The 23,061-nt window shown below is 44.0% G+C and overlaps 14 protein-coding genes and 2 non-coding genes across 16 annotated transcripts; 12 read left to right on the top strand and 4 right to left on the bottom strand.

Annotated features, from left to right (window-relative positions):
• Positions 1–352: 352 nt before the first annotated feature.
• VTP01DRAFT_t88 lies at positions 353–446 on the bottom strand. The gene has a single exon. It is a non-coding gene; the product is annotated as a tRNA-Ile (tRNA).
• A 954-nt stretch (positions 447–1,400) lies between these two features.
• Positions 1,401–2,064, top strand: VTP01DRAFT_5476 (uncharacterized protein; the record flags this gene model as incomplete). The annotated part of the gene is made up of 2 exons (XM_069384272.1): positions 1,401–1,629; positions 1,694–2,064. 2 exons carry the CDS (start codon positions 1,401–1,403, stop codon positions 2,062–2,064), a joined length of 600 nt encoding a protein of 199 aa, XP_069235393.1.
• Positions 2,065–2,321: 257 nt separating this feature from the next.
• VTP01DRAFT_5475 (uncharacterized protein) lies at positions 2,322–2,734 on the top strand (the record flags this gene model as incomplete). Its single annotated transcript, XM_069384271.1, has 2 exons — positions 2,322–2,334; positions 2,418–2,734. 2 exons carry the CDS (start codon positions 2,322–2,324, stop codon positions 2,732–2,734), a joined length of 330 nt encoding a protein of 109 aa, XP_069235392.1.
• Positions 2,735–3,752: 1,018 nt separating this feature from the next.
• On the top strand, positions 3,753–4,490 carry VTP01DRAFT_5474 (uncharacterized protein; the record flags this gene model as incomplete). Its single annotated transcript, XM_069384270.1, has 2 exons — positions 3,753–3,944; positions 4,005–4,490. 2 exons carry the CDS (start codon positions 3,753–3,755, stop codon positions 4,488–4,490), a joined length of 678 nt encoding a protein of 225 aa, XP_069235391.1.
• A 13-nt stretch (positions 4,491–4,503) lies between these two features.
• Positions 4,504–5,567, bottom strand: VTP01DRAFT_5473 (uncharacterized protein; the record flags this gene model as incomplete). The annotated part of the gene is made up of 6 exons (XM_069384269.1): positions 4,504–4,596; positions 4,651–4,800; positions 4,854–5,069; positions 5,132–5,240; positions 5,298–5,376; positions 5,432–5,567. 6 exons carry the CDS (start codon positions 5,565–5,567, stop codon positions 4,504–4,506), a joined length of 783 nt encoding a protein of 260 aa, XP_069235390.1.
• Positions 5,568–5,647: 80 nt separating this feature from the next.
• VTP01DRAFT_5472 (uncharacterized protein) lies at positions 5,648–6,595 on the top strand (the record flags this gene model as incomplete). The annotated part of the gene is made up of 5 exons (XM_069384268.1): positions 5,648–5,693; positions 5,753–5,907; positions 5,961–6,073; positions 6,127–6,353; positions 6,408–6,595. The coding sequence occupies 5 exons, from the start codon at positions 5,648–5,650 to the stop codon at positions 6,593–6,595; spliced, it is 729 nt and encodes a 242-aa protein (XP_069235389.1).
• Positions 6,596–6,802: 207 nt separating this feature from the next.
• VTP01DRAFT_5471 (uncharacterized protein) lies at positions 6,803–7,706 on the top strand (the record flags this gene model as incomplete). Its single annotated transcript, XM_069384267.1, has 6 exons — positions 6,803–6,905; positions 6,961–7,025; positions 7,086–7,242; positions 7,301–7,347; positions 7,402–7,559; positions 7,622–7,706. The coding sequence occupies 6 exons, from the start codon at positions 6,803–6,805 to the stop codon at positions 7,704–7,706; spliced, it is 615 nt and encodes a 204-aa protein (XP_069235388.1).
• Positions 7,707–8,274: 568 nt separating this feature from the next.
• Positions 8,275–8,347, top strand: VTP01DRAFT_t89. The gene has a single exon. It is a non-coding gene; the product is annotated as a tRNA-Phe (tRNA).
• Positions 8,348–10,393: 2,046 nt separating this feature from the next.
• Positions 10,394–11,957, top strand: VTP01DRAFT_5470 (uncharacterized protein; the record flags this gene model as incomplete). Its single annotated transcript, XM_069384266.1, has 8 exons — positions 10,394–10,396; positions 10,455–10,540; positions 10,591–10,650; positions 10,709–10,897; positions 10,957–11,127; positions 11,180–11,450; positions 11,514–11,602; positions 11,660–11,957. 8 exons carry the CDS (start codon positions 10,394–10,396, stop codon positions 11,955–11,957), a joined length of 1,167 nt encoding a protein of 388 aa, XP_069235387.1.
• Positions 11,958–12,063: 106 nt separating this feature from the next.
• On the top strand, positions 12,064–12,590 carry VTP01DRAFT_5469 (uncharacterized protein; the record flags this gene model as incomplete). The annotated part of the gene is made up of 3 exons (XM_069384264.1): positions 12,064–12,161; positions 12,249–12,302; positions 12,347–12,590. The coding sequence occupies 3 exons, from the start codon at positions 12,064–12,066 to the stop codon at positions 12,588–12,590; spliced, it is 396 nt and encodes a 131-aa protein (XP_069235386.1).
• A 572-nt stretch (positions 12,591–13,162) lies between these two features.
• On the top strand, positions 13,163–14,197 carry VTP01DRAFT_5468 (mitochondrial 54S ribosomal protein uL1m; the record flags this gene model as incomplete). The annotated part of the gene is made up of 5 exons (XM_069384263.1): positions 13,163–13,676; positions 13,741–13,830; positions 13,892–13,930; positions 14,000–14,059; positions 14,124–14,197. 5 exons carry the CDS (start codon positions 13,163–13,165, stop codon positions 14,195–14,197), a joined length of 777 nt encoding a protein of 258 aa, XP_069235385.1.
• Positions 14,198–14,459: 262 nt separating this feature from the next.
• VTP01DRAFT_5467 (mitochondrial 54S ribosomal protein uL5m) lies at positions 14,460–15,350 on the top strand (the record flags this gene model as incomplete). Its single annotated transcript, XM_069384262.1, has 2 exons — positions 14,460–14,968; positions 15,029–15,350. 2 exons carry the CDS (start codon positions 14,460–14,462, stop codon positions 15,348–15,350), a joined length of 831 nt encoding a protein of 276 aa, XP_069235384.1.
• Positions 15,351–15,709: 359 nt separating this feature from the next.
• Positions 15,710–16,081, top strand: VTP01DRAFT_5466 (uncharacterized protein; the record flags this gene model as incomplete). Its single annotated transcript, XM_069384261.1, has 3 exons — positions 15,710–15,804; positions 15,876–15,970; positions 16,035–16,081. The coding sequence occupies 3 exons, from the start codon at positions 15,710–15,712 to the stop codon at positions 16,079–16,081; spliced, it is 237 nt and encodes a 78-aa protein (XP_069235383.1).
• Positions 16,082–16,221: 140 nt separating this feature from the next.
• VTP01DRAFT_5465 (uncharacterized protein) lies at positions 16,222–17,766 on the bottom strand (the record flags this gene model as incomplete). The annotated part of the gene is made up of 1 exon (XM_069384260.1): positions 16,222–17,766. The coding sequence occupies one exon, from the start codon at positions 17,764–17,766 to the stop codon at positions 16,222–16,224; it is 1,545 nt and encodes a 514-aa protein (XP_069235382.1).
• Positions 17,767–18,847: 1,081 nt separating this feature from the next.
• Positions 18,848–22,055, top strand: VTP01DRAFT_5464 (uncharacterized protein; the record flags this gene model as incomplete). The annotated part of the gene is made up of 11 exons (XM_069384259.1): positions 18,848–19,597; positions 19,663–19,746; positions 19,805–20,097; positions 20,172–20,265; positions 20,330–20,433; positions 20,486–20,577; positions 20,639–20,683; positions 20,755–21,203; positions 21,261–21,405; positions 21,470–21,640; positions 21,721–22,055. 11 exons carry the CDS (start codon positions 18,848–18,850, stop codon positions 22,053–22,055), a joined length of 2,562 nt encoding a protein of 853 aa, XP_069235381.1.
• Positions 22,056–22,156: 101 nt separating this feature from the next.
• On the bottom strand, positions 22,157–22,860 carry VTP01DRAFT_5463 (uncharacterized protein; the record flags this gene model as incomplete). The annotated part of the gene is made up of 4 exons (XM_069384258.1): positions 22,157–22,266; positions 22,323–22,396; positions 22,455–22,608; positions 22,668–22,860. The coding sequence occupies 4 exons, from the start codon at positions 22,858–22,860 to the stop codon at positions 22,157–22,159; spliced, it is 531 nt and encodes a 176-aa protein (XP_069235380.1).
• Positions 22,861–23,061: the final 201 nt, after the last annotated feature.

The following is a 23,061-nucleotide window of genomic DNA, read 5'->3' as shown; positions in this document are numbered from 1 at the left end:
CAATGGTGCGGCCTTTTTGGCGCACCCTGAATAAACATCATACACAAAAAAAAACGAGCATATATTTGGATCAGAAATCAGTGCAGCAGACGCAACAAACACTGGAGAAAAGAGGAAGTCGTCGACGTGTGGAGTGGATCCCAGCGATACAGTATACCAATCGCGTTAAATTCGACCCAAGTTTCATTGCCAATCCACTTACATGTTCTGTCGGGCATTCTCTGATTTCACGAACACACATACATATTCAAAAGTGCAAAATATTTGTTCTCGTCATAAAAATTAGAAAAACAAAGTGCAAAACGTAAAGAGACGATGCACTGGAGGAACAACTGCGAAAAAATACTATCGATGCCCCTGGCGAGGATCGAACTCGCGACTTCGGCGTGCCTCTGGTATACCTTTTAGTATAAGCACCGCACTCTAACCAACTGAGTTACAGGGGCTTTGCTACCAAAATTTTTCGGAAATTATATTAACTCGTAAAGGCGAAGCAATTTTTCGGTAAAACTATTACGTCGACGCGTTTGATTGGGTGTTTCGGAGAAACATTCTAGCATTACCGAAAGTCGCTAAGTGAAGCAGGTTCATCAAGCTGTTTAGAAGATTTCATTAGACTTGTACACTTCTGTATCCTCCAGCAGCTTCCTTGTAGATAGACAGAAATATATACTGTCAGAACAATAAAGCCCAGCATCGAATTCGCCTGTAAAGATATTGTATCCTTTATTGCTGGATTGATTCTTCAAGAAGCAAGATAGACATCCAGGGAAGAATACGCACACGACATATGATGAGAAATTGGAGTGGCCACAGAAGGTGAAACTGCCCTTGTGACGCGCCAGTCACTACACATAAATCGGAGCATCCGGTGTATCTGTAGAGTATCTGGACGATTGCATGAAATTCAATTGCTGCTCTCGAAATTGTGCTTGAAAAATAAATTGCTAAGTTACTGCCTGTCACTTCCTCATCCAGATTGTCATATCGAATTTGCTGCCAACGAACAGAACGTCCAGTAATTCCCTTGTGAATGCAAAAAATGCACCACAATCGACCGTTTTGGTAACTCTTGCCACAAAAGACAAACTCGCAAGCGCATTCGCGATGACATCGTACTTTATGCTCGTTTTAAGCCTGCCACCATTACTGGGATACTCATTCAGAGCCTTCTCTTGAAAAGAGAGCTAATAGAATATAAATAAAGTTGTTACAACTTACAATCGCCCAGACTGGCGCTGGAAGTAGCGTGCGAATTCATTTGCATAAGCTGATATTTCAGGTACCATTAAAAGGCGCCGTTGTGATGTGTTTTTAAAGCAGTGGGTGGATCATTAATAACATGGCTCTACCTCAGTGATGTTTATACAGAGGGAAATACAGGTGATCATAATACAGGAATGGATATGGACGTTGACGTTGCGAATGATGAGTGCCATGCAGAAACTGATAAATTCGTCTTACGATTTGCTCCACTGCCCGACGTTCATGATAACGTTTTTGACGACGATGAATTTTTCGATAGCGAGCATGGTCATGGCGAAGAAAGTGTCGCAGATCAGGATGAGAACATGTTGCTTGCTGACGACGATTACTTGCATGAAGAAAGAGCAGTGACAATAAAAGAAAGTGAATGTTGAGTTATCCTATCGCATTTTTAACGCATGTTAATTGTGCAGAACTGCTTATGCAGTTCATCAATGCCATTCTGGAGCCTTTTTCAGTGTCATTTCGTCTGCCAATGAAGCTAGCAACACTTCGAAAGCATGTAAAACACGGTTCAGCAACTGGCACTATCAAGCGTTACGTTGTCTGTCCAACCTGCAGAAGACCTTCGACGTGGACGAACTTCCTTTGGATAGAGTTGACGATCCTGTCCAGCAAATTGTCTATGACCACAAGTGCACGCAAGTTTGCCACCTTGGCCAACAATTGTTTAAGCGCACCAGCGGCAACCATGCAGTTCCCAAAAAGGTCTACGCATACAATTCTGTCAAAAGTACTCTTGCCACAATGTTCCGTCGACCGCAATTTGTCATTAAGACCAACAGCTGGGGATCTTGATATGATAATGCTGGAGTGATGTACGACGTTTTTGGAATTTTTCTTGTTTCTTCTTTCAGTATGACTGACTCGCACGCCTTTTTTGTAGTTTAAAGATGATAGTTTGCTGGATGTTATCGCGCTTATGAAAGAGTATCACATAATAGTCTTGTAGTACAGAAACAAATCAAGAATGCTTGCACGAAAAAGCCATTCCGAAGCCATACGGAGGGATGCCGATCGATGAAAAGGATCGCCGAGATTTGTTTTTCTTTGACATGGATTGGATCGGTAAGGCCGAATTAGTTGTAACATAAAAAATGAAAATAATACGCGAGACGTTAAGATCCGTGAGATACATGATTTCTGTGCAGGGCCTGGATGGTGCGTACGTTATCCAACAAGTGGGCGACTTGTAACTTTGAGCGACTTCGAAGAGACCCTGGACTTGTTGCTCTCGTGGAAACATCACCACCAGACTCTGCAAAGAATTGTTAAACCTGCGTACAATCGTTTACGAGGGCAAAATATTTTACGGGGCTACCGGTCATTTCGGACACGCCAGCGAGACATGTGCCCAGATACGTTCTTCACCCCCGTTAAGAAGCAGAGAACTAGAAAAATCATCAAGGCGAATCCGGACGATGTTCACAAGGGCGATGACAATGCTGATCAAGACGATGATGTTTGATTTTAGCTCTTTCTACATATATACTTGATCTGATCCGCTCAAACCATTTAAAGCAGGCTTATGAAAATATCTTGTTCCTTTACTGCTTTTTCTCTAAAGAGACCGTCGGCAAAAAAAAGCCATGATAAAATTGTCCCATTTTTGGGCAATTCTTCGGCTGATCGTCCAAGCTGTTCATCATCCTGCTTGATCGGTAGAATATTTTTCGCCAAAAGCTTCTCCTGCAGCGAAAAATTGTCGGGCGAAGTCGGCGTGATTGCAACGCTAATGGAATCTACAATGAGTAAAATATGCAATTTATCCTTCCGTTAATGATCGATATGAACCAAGAAACCTGCTGAAATTTCAGCCGTGTACACAAAGGAACTTGGTAAAAAATTTACAAACAAGCTAACCTGATCTGAATGTACATTTTTCCCAAAAGTAATGTCGCATTCTGTGAAATTTTATAATACATTTATACACCAAAACGACAAATTGCAGCGACATTAATTTTTGGAAAAAGTGTACTTCTTTACACCGTCCCAGGACCGATCACAGAGCAGTATCTGATATTGTCCGGCGGAGGTCAACTGGAGTAAGCAAATATTCCAAATATAACACTTTGAGCAATGCAAACGCGCGATTCTGTAATAACGATTTCCAGGTACCAACAAGAAGGATAAACGTGTCATGTTTTCGATCTGTTTCATCCAAAAGTCTGTCATAAGCAGATTATGCACCGTGTTTCAAAAACGGGATGTTATATGGTAAGCTGCAAGGCATTCCCAGTCTACTGTAGTTTATGCTCGCTGTGACGCAGGATACACGTTTCTCAGAATATATTTTTCCACCACAGGTTACGTGGACATTCAGATTGTGCCATCTTAAGCGATGGATATATCTTCGTGTATGGAAAACCTGTATCAGGTCGCTGTCAACACCAGCAAGATCTATTCAACGGAGTTTGCTGTTCACGGATACGACAGCTCTGGTTGGCAATGGAAACGCACTAGTGCCTGTTTTCATTGCTCTAGTGATGACCCAGCATTCTTACAATCATTTGCCTGAAAACTTGAAAAATCATTACTTTATAGCCAGGCATGGCTTTTCGCTTGCAAATAATGCAAAGCTCATTTGCTCGAATCCCGAAATCGCGATTCCAGAGATCGGAGGACCCCTGAACACTGGTTGGGGCTTGCACGAACGCGGCAAGGAACAGGTCAAGAAGGTACAACTGTGCTAGTGGAAACTGATGGATGAGTATGCTGTAAGCAGTAACACATTACAGTCTGCGGAACTTCTAGCACAACACCTACAGCCCGAGAAGCATAAGCAAGTAGTCATTTTCTGCTCTCCCTTCGTTCGTACTCGACAGACTGCTGAAATCATCAGAAACGTTCTAAACGAGAAGCTATACAATGGAGCGATTGATTCCCCCACTCCTAACATCGAGTTGCGTGAACGTTTTTACGGCGAATTTGATATGACCAATGATGATAACTACAAGCTCTGCTGGGAGGATGATGCTGCAGCTCCAAACCACGGTGAACACAGTAGCAAGGGAATCGAATCGCCGAGCAGCGTATGTGACCGTACGACCCGTTTCATCTCGGAAGAAATTGAAGCCAAGATGGCAGACAAAATTGTCATCCTAGTAGCCCACGGTGATGTGTGTCAAATCATGCAAACAGCTTTCGTTAGGACAGAAGCTTGGCGCCACCGGGAACTGAGGCATGTTGACACTGCAGACTGGCGAGACATGGCGGATTCGTAGATGCAATATCGGATTATGGAACTGATTTATTTTCCAATGATTGTAACAAAGCTGTAGACATGACATTGTAAATCTTTGAGCAACCATCAATGCATTGTTCCAAAGCCTTTAGAGATTCATAAGTAAAAAGTTCTACAGTGAAATATAAAAGAGACATTACCTGAGAGATCTCCGTGGTATCTGTAGCACCTGTCTGTAGCAAATGTGTAACTTCATTTATCGATGGCATGTAGGATACCACAACAGACCCATCTTTCCTTCGTTCTTCTGCTTCGGTTCCGTCCATCAAGATTTTCTTGTCGACCAAAAGCTTGGGATCAATGAGTTACATAGCTTTTTAACGTGCAAAATAGTTACACCTACCGCTGAGCAAGCTGTCACTTGATCTATCATTTCTATACCCGCGTCTGCCAATGCAGTGCTTGAAGCGATGATAGCAGCAGCGAGACATGAACTTGTTCCGTCGTTTTCCAAAACAGTGATATATACATCGATTGCTGATTTGGGCAGTAATTCTAAGCGTACTGCGGGCGTGAGTGCCTGTGTCAAAACCTGAGAAAACCCTTTTTCTTCCGCGTCCTGGTGATTTCATCAAAAATCAATAAACTTTCAACGCACTTATCATTCTGTCCTTGTCCTACCCGCATATGCTGCCTTCGCTTCGTGCAGGAGAATGTTGCAAATTTGAGCTCGCAATTAAGTATTCCGTTACTAGAAAATCCTGCTCGCTTGAGCTGTCTTGGGCCGTAGCTGTTGTTGCATGTTAGCCACCGCTTTAGAACAGTTTGTTAAACCTTCATTCCTTACACTGCACAGACGACTTTTGTGTTTCCTGCTTCAATGTATGCAGAACCATTTGCCTGCGTTATTAAGCCTGTTTTCAAGACTAACGAGATGCTGTCAGTTGGAGTAGAATCGTGATCGTGATCCAAACTGCATACATATAGGTCGAAGATCTTCCACGCCTCGCTGATCTGCCCGTTTGTTATTGCTGTCCAAGATCTGTTGTGCTTGCTCTTGATCCACAAAGAACGGTTGTACACTAAGCTCTGGGCCGCAGACGCGTTTACGATCCATGTTGATAGAAAGTCACGAAGCAAAAGAAGAAGGAAATGGTTTGCAACCAAGTTAACTTTGCAACCCAGCTTCCATTTGTAATGCCAAGTGCCCCGGTTTCCTTGCAGGAAATAGACAACTATATTGGTATCCTTCTTCTTGTCTACCACATTTCAGTACAGGATCCTAAGACTACGCATTCAAAGAATTTGACAACTTTTTGTCGGACGATTTCGATGCGAACGCGTACGCAGAAGCGGTAGCAAATCAGACAGCTACGGACGATGGCACGGATGTAGCAACAGCACTCTCGAAACTATCCTTCAGTATAGAAAGTATAGATAAACAGATACAGAACGAGGTACGTTTTACAGTGAAAAATTAAAGACTCTTGATAGTTAATTGATTTTGAAGATTGGCTCCAAATACGAAATACTTTTGGACCAAGTCCGAGGGATCCGAGAACTCGAGACTGTGCTTTCTACTGTACAGGAAAATATAATAGAACTGAAGTCGTCGCTAAACAGGTTCTATTGAAACGAGGCTAGATCTATCAACCTGTTCTCACCATGGATGATAGGCTCGGTCAGAAAGTTCGAAATCCATACGAGCAACTTCAAACCTATAACCTTCAGCTGGAAAATTTACAATTAACATCAAGTCTTTTACGCCGCCTTCATCGTTTCCTTGTATTAATCCATCGACTCGAATCACAGCTTTCATTCGATGCTTCTGGAAAGGATGCAGCAGGATCTGTGGAGAAGGAAGGAGATATGAGGGCTGCTGCTTTAACCTTGCACGAGATTGGTTAGTGCCTGCGATGCATTCCTTAACTTTATACCGTACTTACCCGCGAAACAGATAATATAATGCAAGATCCAGAACTGCAGGGCATTGATATCCTGGAGAGCGAAAAGTCATTTATTGACAAGACAAGGGAGCAAATTGAAAAGGAGGCGCATAGACTAGTGTCAACAAGAAATCACTCGAATATGGCAGCCGGTCTTCAGATTCTGAAGAATCTAGGAAAAAGTTCTCCCAACCGATAATGACAATACCCATACTCCTGCAAACTTTTTTGTATATTACATAAAATTATATATATGGTTGGCGAATATTCTGTACGAAAAAGCAAACCGATTGATACGTGGCACCTTCACGCTTGTTTCTGCACTTGAAGCTGAATTACACAAGCAATGTCGGAATATACTTTCAGGTCAAACAACATAACGTTGTTTCCACAGCTCTTTCTCATCATGGCTCGCATGCGCGTCTCTGCTATCCTCTTGGCTCTGGTCGTCCTTCTAGCCACAGTTGGCTTTGTCTCCGCTAAAAAGGGTCCACTCGTTACCAACAAAGGTAAGTGCCTTGCAAGGTGGAACTATGTAAAACTCGGTATTCATCTCGAAGCTAGTCTACTTTGACATTAAGCAAGGTGATGAAGAACTAGGACGTATCGTTGTTGGACTATATGGAAAGGTATGTAGAAACCCTGCGAATGCTTTGTGATACTTTTTATTTATTTCTGAATCAATGAAGACTGTGCCAAAAACAGTGGAAAACTTTAGAGCATTGGCCACCGGTGAAAAGGGCTTCGGCTACAAAGGATCAAAGTTCCACCGCGTCATCAAGAACTTTATGATTCAAGGCGGCGACTTCACGAATGGTGATGGCACCGGCGGTAAATCCATCTATGGTACGTTGAGAATGCTAATAAAAGGTGTCATTGTTGCTAAAAATATTACGCGCAATAGGTAGCAGATTCGAGGATGAAAACTTCAAGTTGCGTCACACAGGACCCGTAAGACAATCTACAGTTATCATACAGACGATTACTGACATTCTTTTCTATTAGGGTGTCTTGTCAATGGCAAATGCTGGAAAGGACACCAATGGCTCCCAATTCTTTATCACCACGGTAACGACATCTTGGTTGGACGGCAGGCATGTCGTTTTCGGAAAAGTCCTTGAAGGCATGGATGTCGTAGAGAAGATTGAGAACACAAAGACCGGGTATTTTGATATTTATTTCCAGCAATGCATGCATACAAAGTTACTGACGTCCATTTTCCTAGTCGACGTGACAATCCATTGGTTGATGTAGTTATTGCGGACAGCGGCGAACTCCCGGTTGACGAAATAGAGCACATTGAACTTTAATTATTGGAGTAAACAACGATGCTAATATGTCCACTTTACATTGCCAGCTTCACGCGTGAGGGTAATGAGATGGTCGATGAATGAGAAAGCGTCCACACTTTGCTGGTAAAATTTTGAGCTGATATATTGTAACAGAATTATAAATGACAACCGTCTATGTTTACTTGATAAATGAGGCTGAAAGCAAAGTATGGCAACCAATACTACAGAATGACCGTGTTATCAAAATATGTGACAATAAAAAGAAGCGAGGGGAGAAGACATAAAAGGAGGGAGTGCTAATATTTATCTTACGAACTCGGTTTAAGAGAAAATTGTTCTATCGCCGCCTAAAAAAGGCAGGAGCTTCCATGCACAGAGACACAAAACAAAAGAAAAGAATTACAGAATACGATAAACAGACTATTACAATATGATTTGTAGTAATATACGAGGAAGATAAAGGCAATAGGACAGCTCATTCACCCCCGGACATGGTGTTCAGCCAATGAGATGTCGGCGGTAAAATAATGTTTTCCCAAATAAATATTTTATCAATATAATTAAAGCTCTTCAGAAAGGCGGAGGGGCTTGGATAGCTCAGTTGGGAGAGCGTTAGACTGAAGATCTAAAGGTCGCGTGTTCAATCCACGCTCCGAGCATCGTATCTCCTTGTCCCTTGTGGGACTTTACCTTTTACATCATTTTTGCGTAGTCAAGTTTTTACTGTTGTCGCGTAAAACACCTTTCCTTTTTGAATCCATTTCCATAGCACAAACCATTTAGATACTGCTAGTCCTTCCTTTTATTACTAGATGTCCGTAGAGCTAAAAAGCAGTATAAATATCCCCATTGATAAACGAATAAATACACACTTAACTATTACCCTCTTACTTCGTGATCTCTCCTTTGTGACAAGTCTCTGTGGTTCGTAGCGAAAGATTAGCGTTATGACACTGTCGTAACTGTCGTAACGCTTCTTGTTTACGTTACGAATCCACTCAGATAAACAAGAGAATGGACCACGAAGACACGAAAAGTCAGCGAGCAGAAAGTTGTTCTTTATTCTTCTATTATTCTCGAGTATTTATATCTTTTTTCTGTGCTTCGGTTTTATGTTCATATTGGGATAGCTATGAATATATAGGTATACAAGTGCGAAGGATATACATGTCAAAAAGGTAAGGTATCAAAAGAACGGCGAGGCAGCCAGAAAGGGAAGGAACCAAAGTCAGCCTACGACAAAATGCTATTATTTGCGGTATAAGCCCACAGAGATAATGACGAAGGAGAGATTATTAAGTAGATAGGTGGTTAAGTACTGCTTATTCTTTTGTTCGGAGAGATACTTATACTGTTACGTCTATTCGGTTTTGCGACAACAAAGGGAATGGTTAAAATGATATAAATGTGTTATGAGCAAGTGAACCGAGAGAATATGAACTTGACAGCCGGCGAAAGTGTCCAAAAAGGGAACGGACAAGTCAGTGCACAATATTACAATGTCTTTATGCTTTTGGTATCTTGCTTTTCGTTCGTAAAGCAGACTACAGGAAAGAGCACAGAGAACCACGAAGATAGAAGATATAGTTGGATGTTGTTTATTTTATTCCTTTTGCTATGTATTTATATTTTTCAGAACGGCCGAAATCAAAGAGGATATCATATGCAAAAAGGAAATAAAGAAGGCTATCACATAACAAAAGGGAAGAGGATAATTATCAGTGAAGTAGGCAAAATCTTGGATGCAGCGGTGACGAGTCCAGAAAAAAAGGGAAACTTCCGAAAGTCTGTGCACGAGGACAACAACTCTTCTATATTGTAACGCTGTTTGTTTTGCGCTATGAGCTAATCACACAGGAAAAAAAACGACAAAAACATGACGGCCTAATATGTTCTTGTTACTTTCTGCTCCGGCAAGTACTTATACATGCTTTTACATACAGAAAGTGAAGATAATACAATTCAGGTGGCTATGCCAGCATTAACCAATATAAAAAAATTTGCCTGAGCGTACAATCATGTGCTACTGACAAAAGACAAGTAACAGTGCAGTGCTTAAATCACATAAGCTTGCATTGATAATTGGTATTCGCAAAGTTCTCAGAGTTCTTATTGTTATGTCTCCCGCGAAAGCTTTCCGCCGTTTCGTTGTTACTTGTTCTCTGTTCTTCTCCTTTCAAGGCCTTCCTGGAAATCTTACCAACTAAGCGACGCAGAGTGATATCTTTTTGAGTAGTCGCTCATTACTGCCAAAATATCTCAAGGTTGGAGTCTTCAACTTCCGCTGTGTGTTTTCTGATGTGTATATCGTACGTTTGTTGACCCATGCCGTTCGTCCAGGTCTTCTGGCAGTATCCATATGTGATGCTGCCGTCCACCCAACAATATGATTCAACTTTCTCATCAGATATGCATAATAGCGAACCTTGCTAACTCTGTTCTGCCGATGGCACCAATAGCGACGATATTGATACAATGCATTTTACAGGCGTTGGTTTTGTAAGTTGCGTCGATGACAGACACTTCGGTGAACCGTCTCATTTATTCGATGTTAGCAGGGAAAGATGGAGAGGACTGCTTTTATGGTGTCCGAAGCAATCCTCATATATTAAGCAGCTGTCTCGTGTGACCTAACTGTTGTTGTAAACGATCAGCTAGCTGGCGGCGATCTTGACGAATCATCACAGTGAACGTGTTGCTAAGCGATGGTGAGAGCTCTTGGAGTTATCTCAGCCAATTGAAGCAAGCACTTCTAACTGTGAATAGCGTGCGATTGTCATACTCGTTGCTCTTTTACTGCTCTTTGGAGCTTTCGTCTTCATTCTGTTGTTTGGAGAGTCTCCGCGTTTAAGGCAAGCGTCACTTATGACAGATTCAAACAGAAAGGCTGATTATGCAATAGGGATGGTCCGTTCGGGAAAGCCCATAGGGTGTTGACTGTCAACGTGCCAGAGAAGACAGTGTAAGAAAAAGTCTAGCTGACCGACGGACATGATACTCGAGTGCTAACCAAATATTAGTCGCGCGTTGAAGCGAGTTCTCGGCCCAAAGTACTGGAACTGGCTTGCAACTGCGTGGAAATATTGTTTTGAATCACGAAACCCATTTTTACAAGTTTTCTTTGTGATTCTAACCAGTGGAGCCATTGTACTCTTTTTAAAATATGGTTTACCTCATGTTCCTGGTATATACCTTGGTAGTGTCCATAGGTAGTCAGAGAAACATGCAAGATTTGGCTGTAATCTGATATTCACAACTCGTTTTCCAGTGTAATCATACCTCTACAGATTTTCTGGCTTTATATATCCTACTACATCGCCTGCGCTGCTGATCCGGGCATTATTACAAAGGACAATGTGGATAACTTTCTGGAATATTTCCAGTACGATGGTATCATATATAAACCAGGTAACGAATGCAGGACCTGCAAAATTGTAAAGTAAGTGTATAAAAACCAAGGTACTCGAAGGCTTCGTTAACAGATCTCGCAGACCGGCGCGATCGAAACATTGTTCACTCTGCAACGCGTGCGTGGGACGACTAGATCACCACTGCGCGTGGATCAGTAGCTGCGTTGGCGTCAACAATCACCGATATTTCCTCCTCTTTTTATTTACCCTGACTGAGTTTTGCACGTACGGTGCGTATCTATGCTTCCAAATATACCGCGGATTTATCATCGAGTGGCGACTGGACAAGGCATATATTTATGATTCGAGTAAAGGCACACAGGTGCCGTTATCATTCCGGAAAGCCATGATAGTAAGCTTTAGTCAAAACTTCAAATGGCTGATTTGCAGAAACTCATGCGATTACGTGCTGTAGCATATCCTTCAGAAAGATCGGATAATCGGTTCCATTGGTATTCTAGCCACAGTGGCAGCTTTTGTAGTATTCCTGTTCCTTCTGTACCAGTAAGTTTTGATATACGGTTATGTATAGAAGGCGTATCTAAATCAGCGTTCGCTCAGGCTATACTTGATTGGCATCGGAATGACGACAAACGAGGCGTTCAAGTGGGAGTTGGTGGAGGATGCTATTGACCGCGGCGATCTTTTCGTGCAGGAAGAAGACCCCGACAAAGAGTTTGTATCGCACAAAGTCAAGCAACGTAGTAGCAAGAAGACTGGAGCAGAAGGAAGAGGAGACAAGAAATGGCGACGGATTGATAGTCTTGAAGAGGTGGATAATATTTATGATCGCGGGTTTGTGGGTAACTTGGCTGAAGTGCTGTTTCCGCCGGACGTCATACGACGAAAAAAGCGGTGAAACATTGTCACTCTGCAGATCACACACATGCAACGCTATCAGCGCGCTTTTCCGCTTTTCCTTTTTCTTCACCTCTTTTTCCTTTTTCCCTCACTCACTTTAAATAATGGTTGGCGATTGTTGCCTTATTCTTATCCTTATTTTGCTCCCACCTCTCGGTGTCTTCCTTATGAAAGGATGCGATGCCGATTTTTGGATTAACGTGTATGTACTTTTCTTCCTGTTCTTTATCTTGTCTGTTGCAGGTTTTATACAGTTGCTAAGAAAAAAATGTTCGTGTCGTTTTTCTAGCTGCTTGACAATTCTCGGCTACATTCCAGGTAAAGCCTATTTCATTGCATGTTGGTGAGATAATAGTAATAACAAACATGCAATTGCGTATTTTCAAGGCCATTTGCATGGTTTCTATGTCCTCATCAAGGAACGCGAAAACCGTCAAACACAAGGCATCCCATATACCCAGGCTCCCCCGCCAGGCTACGGATCTGTATCGAACGCAAAGCAGCCCCCAACCGCTTAACATTTGTATTCAGTCTTTCAGTGTACCATGCTGGAATAATAAAGACGACTGCATTCAGCTACGCTTGGCGGACCTTTGCCAAGATTGCCATGGCATCCTCAAGACAATTCTGAGCGATACATACACTTTCTTCTCGCTGCTTCTGTTACTTACGTATATGCATACACCATCATGGGTTTTATTTACTATCCATTATTGTTTTGGAACGATTCGCGGTTGCGTTCAAAAGTGTTTATACTCCTCCAGTTACATCAAGCGCAAATTTTCTTCCTCGTGAAACTTGTCACTTTTGCTGTGCCTTTTGGTAGTAGGATACATGGTAAACGGTCAAAGCAAGTCAGTCTTATGCTCGATCTTTATAGACTCTGTGATCTATTAAGATGTTTCAGCTTTCTACATCGTAATATTGGGCACATCGAGAGCATTGGAATGTTTCGGCGCTAGATTCTCCTAGCATCGGATGTATCCTACATGTTCATGACTACATTAGCATATAACGCTTTACATTAATCAGTTTAGTATAATTTGTATCCATTGGTTTCTTTCAGCATAGGTGTTTAGAGTCTTGCAGTAGGGTCCGTCCACCCCGAAAAGGAAATCGCAACAATTTTGCGGCGACCTTGAGGGGAAGCAGAGCGAGCTCCTCGGGACTGCCCACAATTGTTTCCCTCTTCATTCCATCACCATGCTTTCGGCTGTACGAACCGCCGGTCGCCAATACGCCGGAACTTTCTCAGCATTGCATGCTCCTCAGCGAGCACTTGCTCCCGTCACCGTTCGTTCCTACGCAACCGCCAAAAAGAAGAGTAAAGATCCACGAAAGGATCCAAATGCTGTTGAACTCGCAGAGGCCGTTCGCATTCTTAAAGCTTTCGAAGTTGGCGAGCCCACACATACCATTGAAGCACACATTCACTGCAAAATCGAGAAAGGAACACAGATAATTCGTGGCTCGGTAATACTACCTCGAGCGATCAAAGAGGAATCAACCGTGCTGGTGTTTGCAACCGGCAAACAGGCAGAGGACGCAAAGAAGGCCGGCGCACACTACGTCGGCGGTGAGGAGCTCGTTGAAAAGGTTCGAGAAGGCGAAATCAAGGACTTTGACAAGTGCATTGCCACCCCTGCCATGATCCCTCACGTCGCTAAAATTGCTCGTATTTTGGGTCCCAAAGGTCTCATGCCTACTGTCAAGAAAGGTTAGTCAAAAAAGGGAGGTGCGATATGAGAAGACATGCAGTGATAACTGATTGAGGATAACAGGTACCGTGACCGACGACGTGGCGACAGCTATCCGTACAAGCCAGAACTTGTTCGACTTCAGAGCTGATAAAAATGGCGTTTTGCATACTGGTATGGAAAGGACATCGCGTTTGCTAGGGCTAGACCATTAACTCTTTTTTTTTGCGAATAGGTGTTGGAAAGGTCACGTTTACCGCTGAAGAGGTTGAAGGTTTGTCAATATGAGAGTTGAAGGTGCTCATGATCGATGAATCTCACTTATTCTTTCCATTTCTTGTAGCAAATTTGAAGGCTATCATGAAGGAAATGCGAGCATTCGGCAAGGCCAACAACTTGAAATGTAAGTTTATTGCACAAAAGTTTAGATCAACTCAAGCTAAGTTATTATTATCTTGTTTCCTTAGCAATGATCCACAGCGTTGTTCTGTCATCAACCCGTGGCCCTGGCCTTCCCATCCTTAGAGGAGCATTATTATAATAGACTAGTAGCATAAATGTTTTCTTTTGAATTTCGCTCTTTGCGCTCAAATATTTAATGTTAGCATGCACTTGCAGGTGGCGCCGTAAGCTGAAGTGAGGCATTCGCTGGGCTAGAGTGTGAGTTAGTAGGGGGGACATTGAAAGTGAAAGTGTGACTCTCGGTGTGTGGCTTTGGTACCATTTTGGGTGGGAGGGCCCCAGTTAGGGCGGATGTGGGCAGGCAGGGGCAGTGCCGTTGAATTTATTTTCTTTTCAAACAAATGGCGTCCCCGCTGCGAAGTGTGGCTCGCAAAGCCTTCAATGTAGCTCCACGAATAGCGACGTCTTACCGGCCCTTAAGCACCACCAGTGTAGCTGCGTCGTCTCACGGCTTGACACGGTTAAAGGAGTTCTACGACAGCACATTGGCCGAAGATCTTCTTGTCCTTACATACGACCATGCGAAAGCGGCACCACTCACCTCCAAATTCCCCGACATTCAGGCAAAAATCGACAAAGCTCTCAATCCGCTCGAGGAAGCACCCGCGAAGCAGGTGCATTCTGGAGCGCCTCGCACTAGAAAGGGCGGCAAACCTGTCAAACCAATTCCCCCACCCAAGAGCGCTTCTACAGTCCCTGGTCTAGAAAAGATAACTATCCACGCATTCGTCAAAGAGGCGGTCTCAAACAAGGGCAATCTGCTATCTGCCTTTATGGCGTTCCAGAGCATCACTGCTACACGCCCTGAAGTCGTCTATGCTAGAAAATCCGTCGCCAGCTGGAAGTTACGGTAAGGAGGAATTATTGGGATTATCTCCGTATGTGTGTCTGACGGGAATGGGATCAATAGCGAGGGTATGCCTATTGGAGTCAAGGTGACCTTACGTGGCGAGGAAATGTATCAATTCATGGACAAATTGGTGGAAATCGTTTTACCGGGTTTAAAGGAATGGTCTGGTCTTCCTATTACCTCCGGTGACGGTAATGGCAATATTGCTATGGGCTTCCCGCCATCAGCGCTGGCGTTATTCCCGGAAATCGAAGGTTCCTTTGAAGTGTATCCCAAGTTGACCGGTTTCGACGTCGTCTTCAACACCTCTGCCTACACCAACACCGAAGGTCGCCTCTTACTCTCTGGATTCTCAGTACCATTCAGCTCAAAGAAGAAATAGATTCTGCATTCCTCTGTTGTTTTCTTGTACTCTAAAGATCTTTATAATCCCATCCTAAAAAAGTTAACCTTGTACAAAGTTTCCGAAGTGCGTATCTTTAAACTTGGATGTATCAATTACGTGTTATCTGCTAGCAAAAAGTTTAAAAAGCAATGAAGCTCGCTGAATGGATAGAAATAGAACAATATGAACAGCATACTTCGCGCAGTGAACAATAGGCATGTCTCTGCCTCTTCGTTGCCAGATAGCAGAGGAGCGAGTTGCATGCCGTGACTTGAAAATTTCTCAGCTGCACAAGAGGCAATGGGCGGGCCCGATTGCATTTTTCGACATTTTTTCTCTTTGAACACAGAGCTCAAATGATCATTCCAGTGCGCTGCTTCTCCTGTGGCAAGGTCATCGGTAACAAGTGGGACAACTACATGTCTCTCCTGCAGGCAGATTACAGCGAAGGGTATGAGAAAGATCTCTATCTGTGCTAGATCTAAATGCTGACACCTTTGATGTTTTCTCTCGTCCATTCAGAGAAGCACTGGATGCACTAGGTCTTAAGCGATATTGCTGCAGACGTATGGTTCTCACTCACGTCGATCTTATTGAAAAACTGCTGCATTATAACCGTAAGTAGATTTACTTCTTATTCTTTACATTAGCTTGTCCATTCTGACGATTGTTCCAAAATAGCATTGGAAACCGAAAAGTCTCGCAACGCCGCACGCAGACAAGTCTAAACGGCTATTCGATCTGCTTTTTATCCTTTCCTACTTTTGTGCATTTATGTATACGCGAAACCTTGTCATGTGCATTTCCCTATTTTTTACAAATACAACGGCTGGAGAAGAATGCCATTTTGTGCATAATTATAGCTCTGCTATGCGCTAAACGAATACCAGATGGCCAGTCCGATTATCATGGGACTCAGTACAAGCGACAGTCCGGTCATGCAGCAATTGAGCCATCCAAATATCCAAGGCGACGTTACCGACATGAACTGAGACTCAGGGTCTCGGGGGCCTCCTTGCTTTGTACGAGAACACTGGCGCCAATGTATCCACGCACCGATCCACCACAGCGGGAAGCAGACAAACCCGCAAAGAAATAGCAGCGAGGAAATAGCGAATGTATTGGACACTGAGTAGAACTGGAGGCAACAACGCTCGAAGATCCAAGATCGTTGCTTGTAGATCATGGCTACAGCGCTGTTGCCGCTGACTTGGACTGTCTGCTTTCCCGACTGTCCACACGAATTGTGCCAGAATGCTGAGAATTGAATGGATTTCAAGCGCGTGGACGATGGTGCGAATTTGGAGAGTGGTGTGGAAAGGGATGATAGATCGGAAATAGTTGGAGGGTGGTAGTAGTATCGATTAGATTTCGGCTCCTTGTCGCTGTCTGCTGTACCTGTCGGGGAAGACGAGCTGTTGTATACCTTGGCTCGGTGCTGCTTCTGTCGAGGGTGATGCTGAATCCAGCTATAAAACCAGGTGCCGTCTGTGTTTGCTCGACCTTTTTGCTTGCGAGACTTGTAGCCTGGATCTGAGTGTCGGTTCCGCGCTTGCGATGTAGTATTATCTCCTTGCCTTACATCGTCGTCGTAATTTTGTATCACCGGGTATTTTGCGTAGATGATATTCATGCTCGAAGTACTGCAATCAGAAATACTGCTGAAATCATCGTACAAGGTCTCTGGCATCGGAGTGCACTGGATACCCTCGTCAGATATATGTACGAGCATAGACGACCGCACCGAAGAGTACGAATGCAGTGTTCTTTGAGGAGGAAGAGGAGGATGCCACGTTAATGACGTTGCCGATTTAAACGCAGTCAAGATATGTGCTAAACTGCGTCGCCTCCTCCTCGGCTGCTTTTTCAGTAGGGGTCGCTGGTGTTTCTCTGATGGATTTGTGAATCTATTGACTTCCCGTTCCAGTACGCCAGGCGACGCGAATGGAAACGTTCGTCTTTTATGCATGAAAACATTTGACAGACGTGCGCGTCTTTTACGTAGACGCCTCCTCTGCAGAGATTCCGAAAGCGTGGATAATTTGGCGCTGATGATACTCAATCGGCTGGCACTGCTTTCGGTACCTTTACCGTTGCTGCTGCTTTTCCTTTTTTCCAGGTATCTTTGCATTCTCTTGGACTGGAATGGGATGCTGCTGGACGATGATGACGACGCGCAAGCATCCAAAGAAGTATGAGCGACGCTGCCGGTGACAGCATATCCGTTCCCATTGTCAGATGCACTTGTATCCGTCGTTTCGTTCAAGTTTTTCTTCCTATCATTGTCGTGTGTCATAGACTGTCCGCGTTGTCGGCTGGAACCGACTGCTGGCTGGTGGCCAGTCGATTCTTCTTCGCTGATGCTTTGTCGCCGTTGTTTCCCTTGGGGATCATGATTTGTATCTCGATGCATTTACTATGTCAAATTTTGGGAGCAATAAGTTGCAGCAAGGAGAAGAAAGAGCGAATATCAAGAAATTTTGCCCATTCAGGCCACGCTTCTCGCTGGACGTAATGCAGATCACTGCAAACTGTATATCAACCCCCTTACCGGAATGGACATTTTGCCACCGCGGTGCTGTGCCTTGAAGCTGGGCACACTCCTTATCCTGCGTGATTGATTGAGCAATAGGGAATTAAAAAAGGCACTGGGTGCAATGCGACGTATGCAACAGTTCGCCACACTTTCCTTTTCCATATTTATATTCACCAAACGCCTTTTCTTCACAACACTGCTGGGAAAACGTCGTTGTTTCCGTTACGTTCCATAAGCTCGGATTGAACTCTGAATGACTGGCTATTCATCCACTACTATAGCCGCTGTATGCCACCCTGGACCAAGAATCGATGTTGATCTAGCATTCTAAATATGTACATCTGTAAATGCATCAAGAAATATGTCGTATTCTTTCGTGAACGATTGACATGCAAGAATATTTATTTTTCTGTATACGAATCCCCCCGTGTATACGCGATAATCTCAATTAACGACCGACAGTCCACTTTTGGATAGAAATTTCTCGATCATCAATTTACATAACTCACATTTCACTGCCCAGGAGATTTTCGACAGCTGCCCTTGGCACCACCGAGCACTTTGCTGGGAATGTTAACGCTCAAGTCTCCATCGACGGGTCCATTTTCCTGATAAGCATCTGTCAAGTTTCTCAGGGACCTTCATCCATGTGATGGTTGTTGGCGCTGGGTGGCTCCTGCGCTGATTACCCCACACTTTTTTCATGGGCATTGCACGGAGTGAGAGAGACAGAGGTATCATGCCATAATGCATAAAATAGAAGCATGTTCAGTTGCACGGTAGCAAGGCTAGTAGCTGTTCGCCGAGATATTGGCAATCTTTTAGTCTGTGTCCTGTTACTACTGATGAAAAATACAATGGATTATCGGAGATCACATGCTTGCAAGTGATCTCCTCTCCGCATGAACGATATAGACCTTCGGAACTCGATCTGCTGCTTCTTTCCTCATTCCCTGCAATGTCTCCCCTACCGGAAACCCTCGCTGTAGTTCCTCTTGAAAATAAGGTGCTACTGCCCGCTGTGGTGTTGAAGATCACCATGCGCGGCCGGGAAGCGTCTACGCTTACTAGACGTTTCTTTCGACCGGCAGACCAGCGCAAGGGCGCCCATCTCGCGTGTATTCCTTTGAAGCAGCTGCCGTCCGATGATCCCAGCGCAACTTTGACTGAAGAGAAAAGCGTCATTGTGCCCAGCAAGGACAAGATCTCGGCGTCAACCGAGGAGCAAGAAGAACTCGAGTCTGGACTTGTCAGAAAGGAAGACGTCAAGAGGCTGTATGAGTATGGTTGCGCAGCACGTATCCTGCGTGTACAACGGTCTGGACTAGGAGTTGTCTCGGTCTTTATCGAAGGCATAGCACGCTTCCGCGTTGACAGGATTGTCCAGGACAGCTCAACAGTCCTCGCCAAAGTCAAATACATTGAACAACCCACACGCGAAATCAAGACCGATGATATGAAAGATGAAGCTATCGCTTTCAAGGCACTCTGCCGGGAATTCCTGACCAAGATGAGAGATTTGCAGATGCCCGATACCCTTGTCCAGCAGCTCGGAAAGCTGGTAGATAACGTCTCACCCATTGTCCTTGCGGATATGCTAGTTTCAGTCATCGAAACTTCGTTCGACGAAAAGCTGTGGATGTTGTCCACAACGGATGTCAAGGAGCGGCTGACCAAAATGTCAGAATGGATGACACGACAACTACATGTAAGCAGACGACAAATAGCTTATAAGTCATACTCGAGATGGCAAAATATTAAGTCTATCATTAGGTGCTCAAGATTTCGGAGCAGATCCATTCCAGCATTGAAGGCAAGCTGAACAAACGGCAGAGAGAGTTCTACCTCCGCCAACAGGTCCGTGATCCAATATGGGAATTCGGATTACGAGAATCTAATTACAAACTGGATGTAGCTCGATGCAATCAAGAAAGAGCTCGGTGAATTTGATGGTCCAGGTGATGGAAAAGAAGAAGATGATATTGGCCAACTGGCTCGAAGACTATCCGAGGCGAATTTGCCCCAGGAAGCTTCCAAAGTAGCCCAGCGCGAGCTAAAACGTATAAAAAAGTTGCAGCCTTCCTCCAGTGAATGGTCAGTCCTCCGCAATTATCTGGAGCTGATGGCTGATTTGCCATGGAGCAAGAAATCCGACGAAGTGCTAGATATCCAGCGCGCCAAACAGCAGCTAGAAAATGATCATTACGGGCAAGTATTTACATTTTCCCACGCATTGCTTAATTTCATAGACGATTCTGACATCCCATCGCTTTGCTTGCTAGCTTGGACCATGTCAAGAAGAGAATTATCGAGTATTTGTCTGTAATCAAGATCAAGGGTGATTTGAAAGCGCCAATTATCTGCTTCGTGGGCCCTGTAAGATTTGCGACCCCTTTCTTCATACGTGTATTGCACGCGGCTTAATTTTGAATGTATTTAGCCCGGTGTAGGAAAAACGTCCCTTGGAAAGTCAATAGCAACTGCTCTTTCAAGGGAATTCCATCGTGTCTCACTGGGCGGTGTCCGAGACGAAGCAGACATGCGGTAGGTTCATTAAGGTTACTGTAATTGGCATAGGTGTTAAGTATGCCGATAGTGGACATCGTCGCACCTATGTTGGAGCAATGCCTGGCTTAATAATTCAAGGTCTTCGCAAATGCGGCGTAAACAATCCCTTGTTCTTGTTAGGTAAAGATAGCAGCTGCTTTAACGAACGCGAAACTCATAGTTAATAACAATATCATTCTAGACGAAGTTGACAAGCTCGTTCATTCAACTTACTACGGTGATCCAGGTGCGTGAAATGGGAACTTGATATCTACCACCGAAAGCGACGTTTAATCTTATCAACTTTCAATATTTCAGCTGCTGCTCTTCTGGAAGTCCTTGACCCAGAGCAAAACAACTCGTTCTCTGACCATTATCTCAACGTTCCGTTTGATTTATCCAGCATTCTATTTATCGCCACTGCCAACTCACTCGAAACCATCCCTGAACCACTTTTGGATCGCATGGAAGTCATCCATCTGAATGGTTATACCTTTGAAGAAAAACTCCACATTGCACGATCGCATTTGCTGCCTAAGCAGGCCAAGGCACACGGCCTGGAACCGGATCAAGTGATTATTTCCGATAGCGTACTTTTGAAAATTGCAGAAAACTACACTCGCGAAAGCGGCGTGCGCAGCTTAGAACGAACCATTGCCGCTGTCGTCCGTGCCAAGTGTGTAGAGCTCGCAGAGCTACGGGAAACTGGCAGGGAAAAAGAATACAATCCTAACGTTAAACTAGAAGATGTAGAAGAGTTCCTTGGAGTATGTGAAGCTGCTGTTTAATGTCAATAGTCTGCGAGGTACTAAATATTTTTGTAGATACCCACTTTTGAAAAAGAAGTCGCCGAAAGGGAACCGTATCCCGGTGTTGTCACCGGTCTCGCATACTCTGGAAGCGGTAACGGTGGTATCCTATTTGTGGAATCGACCAAAATGCCTGGCAAAGGAGAGTTACAATTGACAGGCAAGTTGTAGACCCAATTCCTTTGAATATTGCTTTAGAATAACCATTATTTTCATGTGCTTAGGATCGCTGGGTGATGTTATAAAGGAATCTGCTCAAATCGCGCTTTCATGGGTGAAGGCGCATGCATACCTTTTGAAGATCGCGCCATCGAGACACACTAACATTGTAGAGAACTACGATATACATATCCATGTACCTGGAGGTGCTGTGCCAAAGGACGGACCTAGTGCCGGTAAGGTTTTGCCGCAAAAAAACTTGATAACAAAAGGGAAAAGGAGAATAACCAAATATGTCTCGGTATTTCAAAATTAGGTGTGACATTGGTCAGCTCGCTTGTGTCCTTGTTCTCTGGATATTGTGTCAAGCCTACAACCGCAATGACCGGCGAGATTTCTTTACGAGGACAGGTGCTGCCCGTCGGTGGAATCAAAGAAAAGGTTATTTCTGCACACAGGGCAGGTATCAAGAAAATTATCCTTCCATATCGCAATCGCAAAGACGTTGAAGCGGATGTACCTCAAAGTATCAAGGATGATATCAAGTTTGTATATGCAAAGACTATCTGGGATGTCCTAGAGTCTGCTTTGGTTATTGGAGAAAACATGTCTGAGAAATGGACTGCTCGGGCATTTGAAAGCCATTTGTAAACTTCTCCTTCTGTAGCTCGTCTTTATTTTTTTAATGTAATTCAAAGAAATCCAATATAAACATGTTATTGAATGACGACCTTCGTAATCAGGCTTGCTTTTTATTTTGTCATGATGTAACGGAGTTTATCAGGAGAATACTTATAATTGTCTGCATACATTTTCCTTTGGAATTTGGGTGTCTTTTGCTCTTGCACGTAGTAACTCCATCCTGAAGAATGTTTAGCAAAATGGAATGGCAAGCTTATTTGAAGCCTTGTCGCTTACCTTGGCGTTCAGCGAATCGAATTGCGTCTTCTTTAGTTTTGAATTTCATCTGCAGGCCTTGCTGATAATCCGAGCTTTGATAAATGTTAGAGAATGAAAGGATTTATTGATAGAACCTTGCATTTTTTTTACCTTGATGCCCATCCGATCAATGGGTTTTCCCATCGATCGCCGTCTTCCAAGATTTCAAAATCGATACGCCAGTGGCGCGTTCCCTGCTTGCCGGACTGCGTGGCTGTTTTAGCAGGCTGGAATATGCGCACAGATCTCTCCGTGGTCAATTCCTCTAAAGTATCCAATGCTAAGTTTTGACGATTCTACAGGTGATTAATATATCCAACGTACCCGGAGCTCCGGATATCGCTTCAGCAGGCGTAATATGCCGTTCTTCCTGCGCTGGTGTAACTTCCGCGTCTTGCTTTCGTGCATTCTCAAAATCGCGGACGACGGCTGACATTGTCAATCGTCGCAAAGGAATCGTTGCGATCCGCTTAGCAGATTGCGTGCGAAGGATAGTAGAAAGCGACTGCAGCGACATGAGGTTAGATCGTTCTCAAGAAAGAGACGAAGCATTATCCCTTTCTGACGTTTATGCAGCCCAAAAGCCGCCGATGTCCGCCAAACGGCGATCCCTTCAACCCAGACAAATATGGTATCGCTGGGGAGAGCTGACAATAAATACTGCTGCCAGCGGTGGTGGTAACGACGAGAATTCAACAAGGAGAACGAAATCTCGAAT

Source organism: Rhizomucor pusillus, assembly GCF_041956525.1.
Source record: "Rhizomucor pusillus strain CBS 183.67 unplaced genomic scaffold VTP01scaffold_22, whole genome shotgun sequence".
In the NCBI taxonomy this organism is placed as follows: Eukaryota; Fungi; Mucoromycota; class Mucoromycetes; order Mucorales; family Lichtheimiaceae; genus Rhizomucor; species Rhizomucor pusillus.
This window is presented reverse-complemented; position numbering and strand designations above follow the sequence as displayed.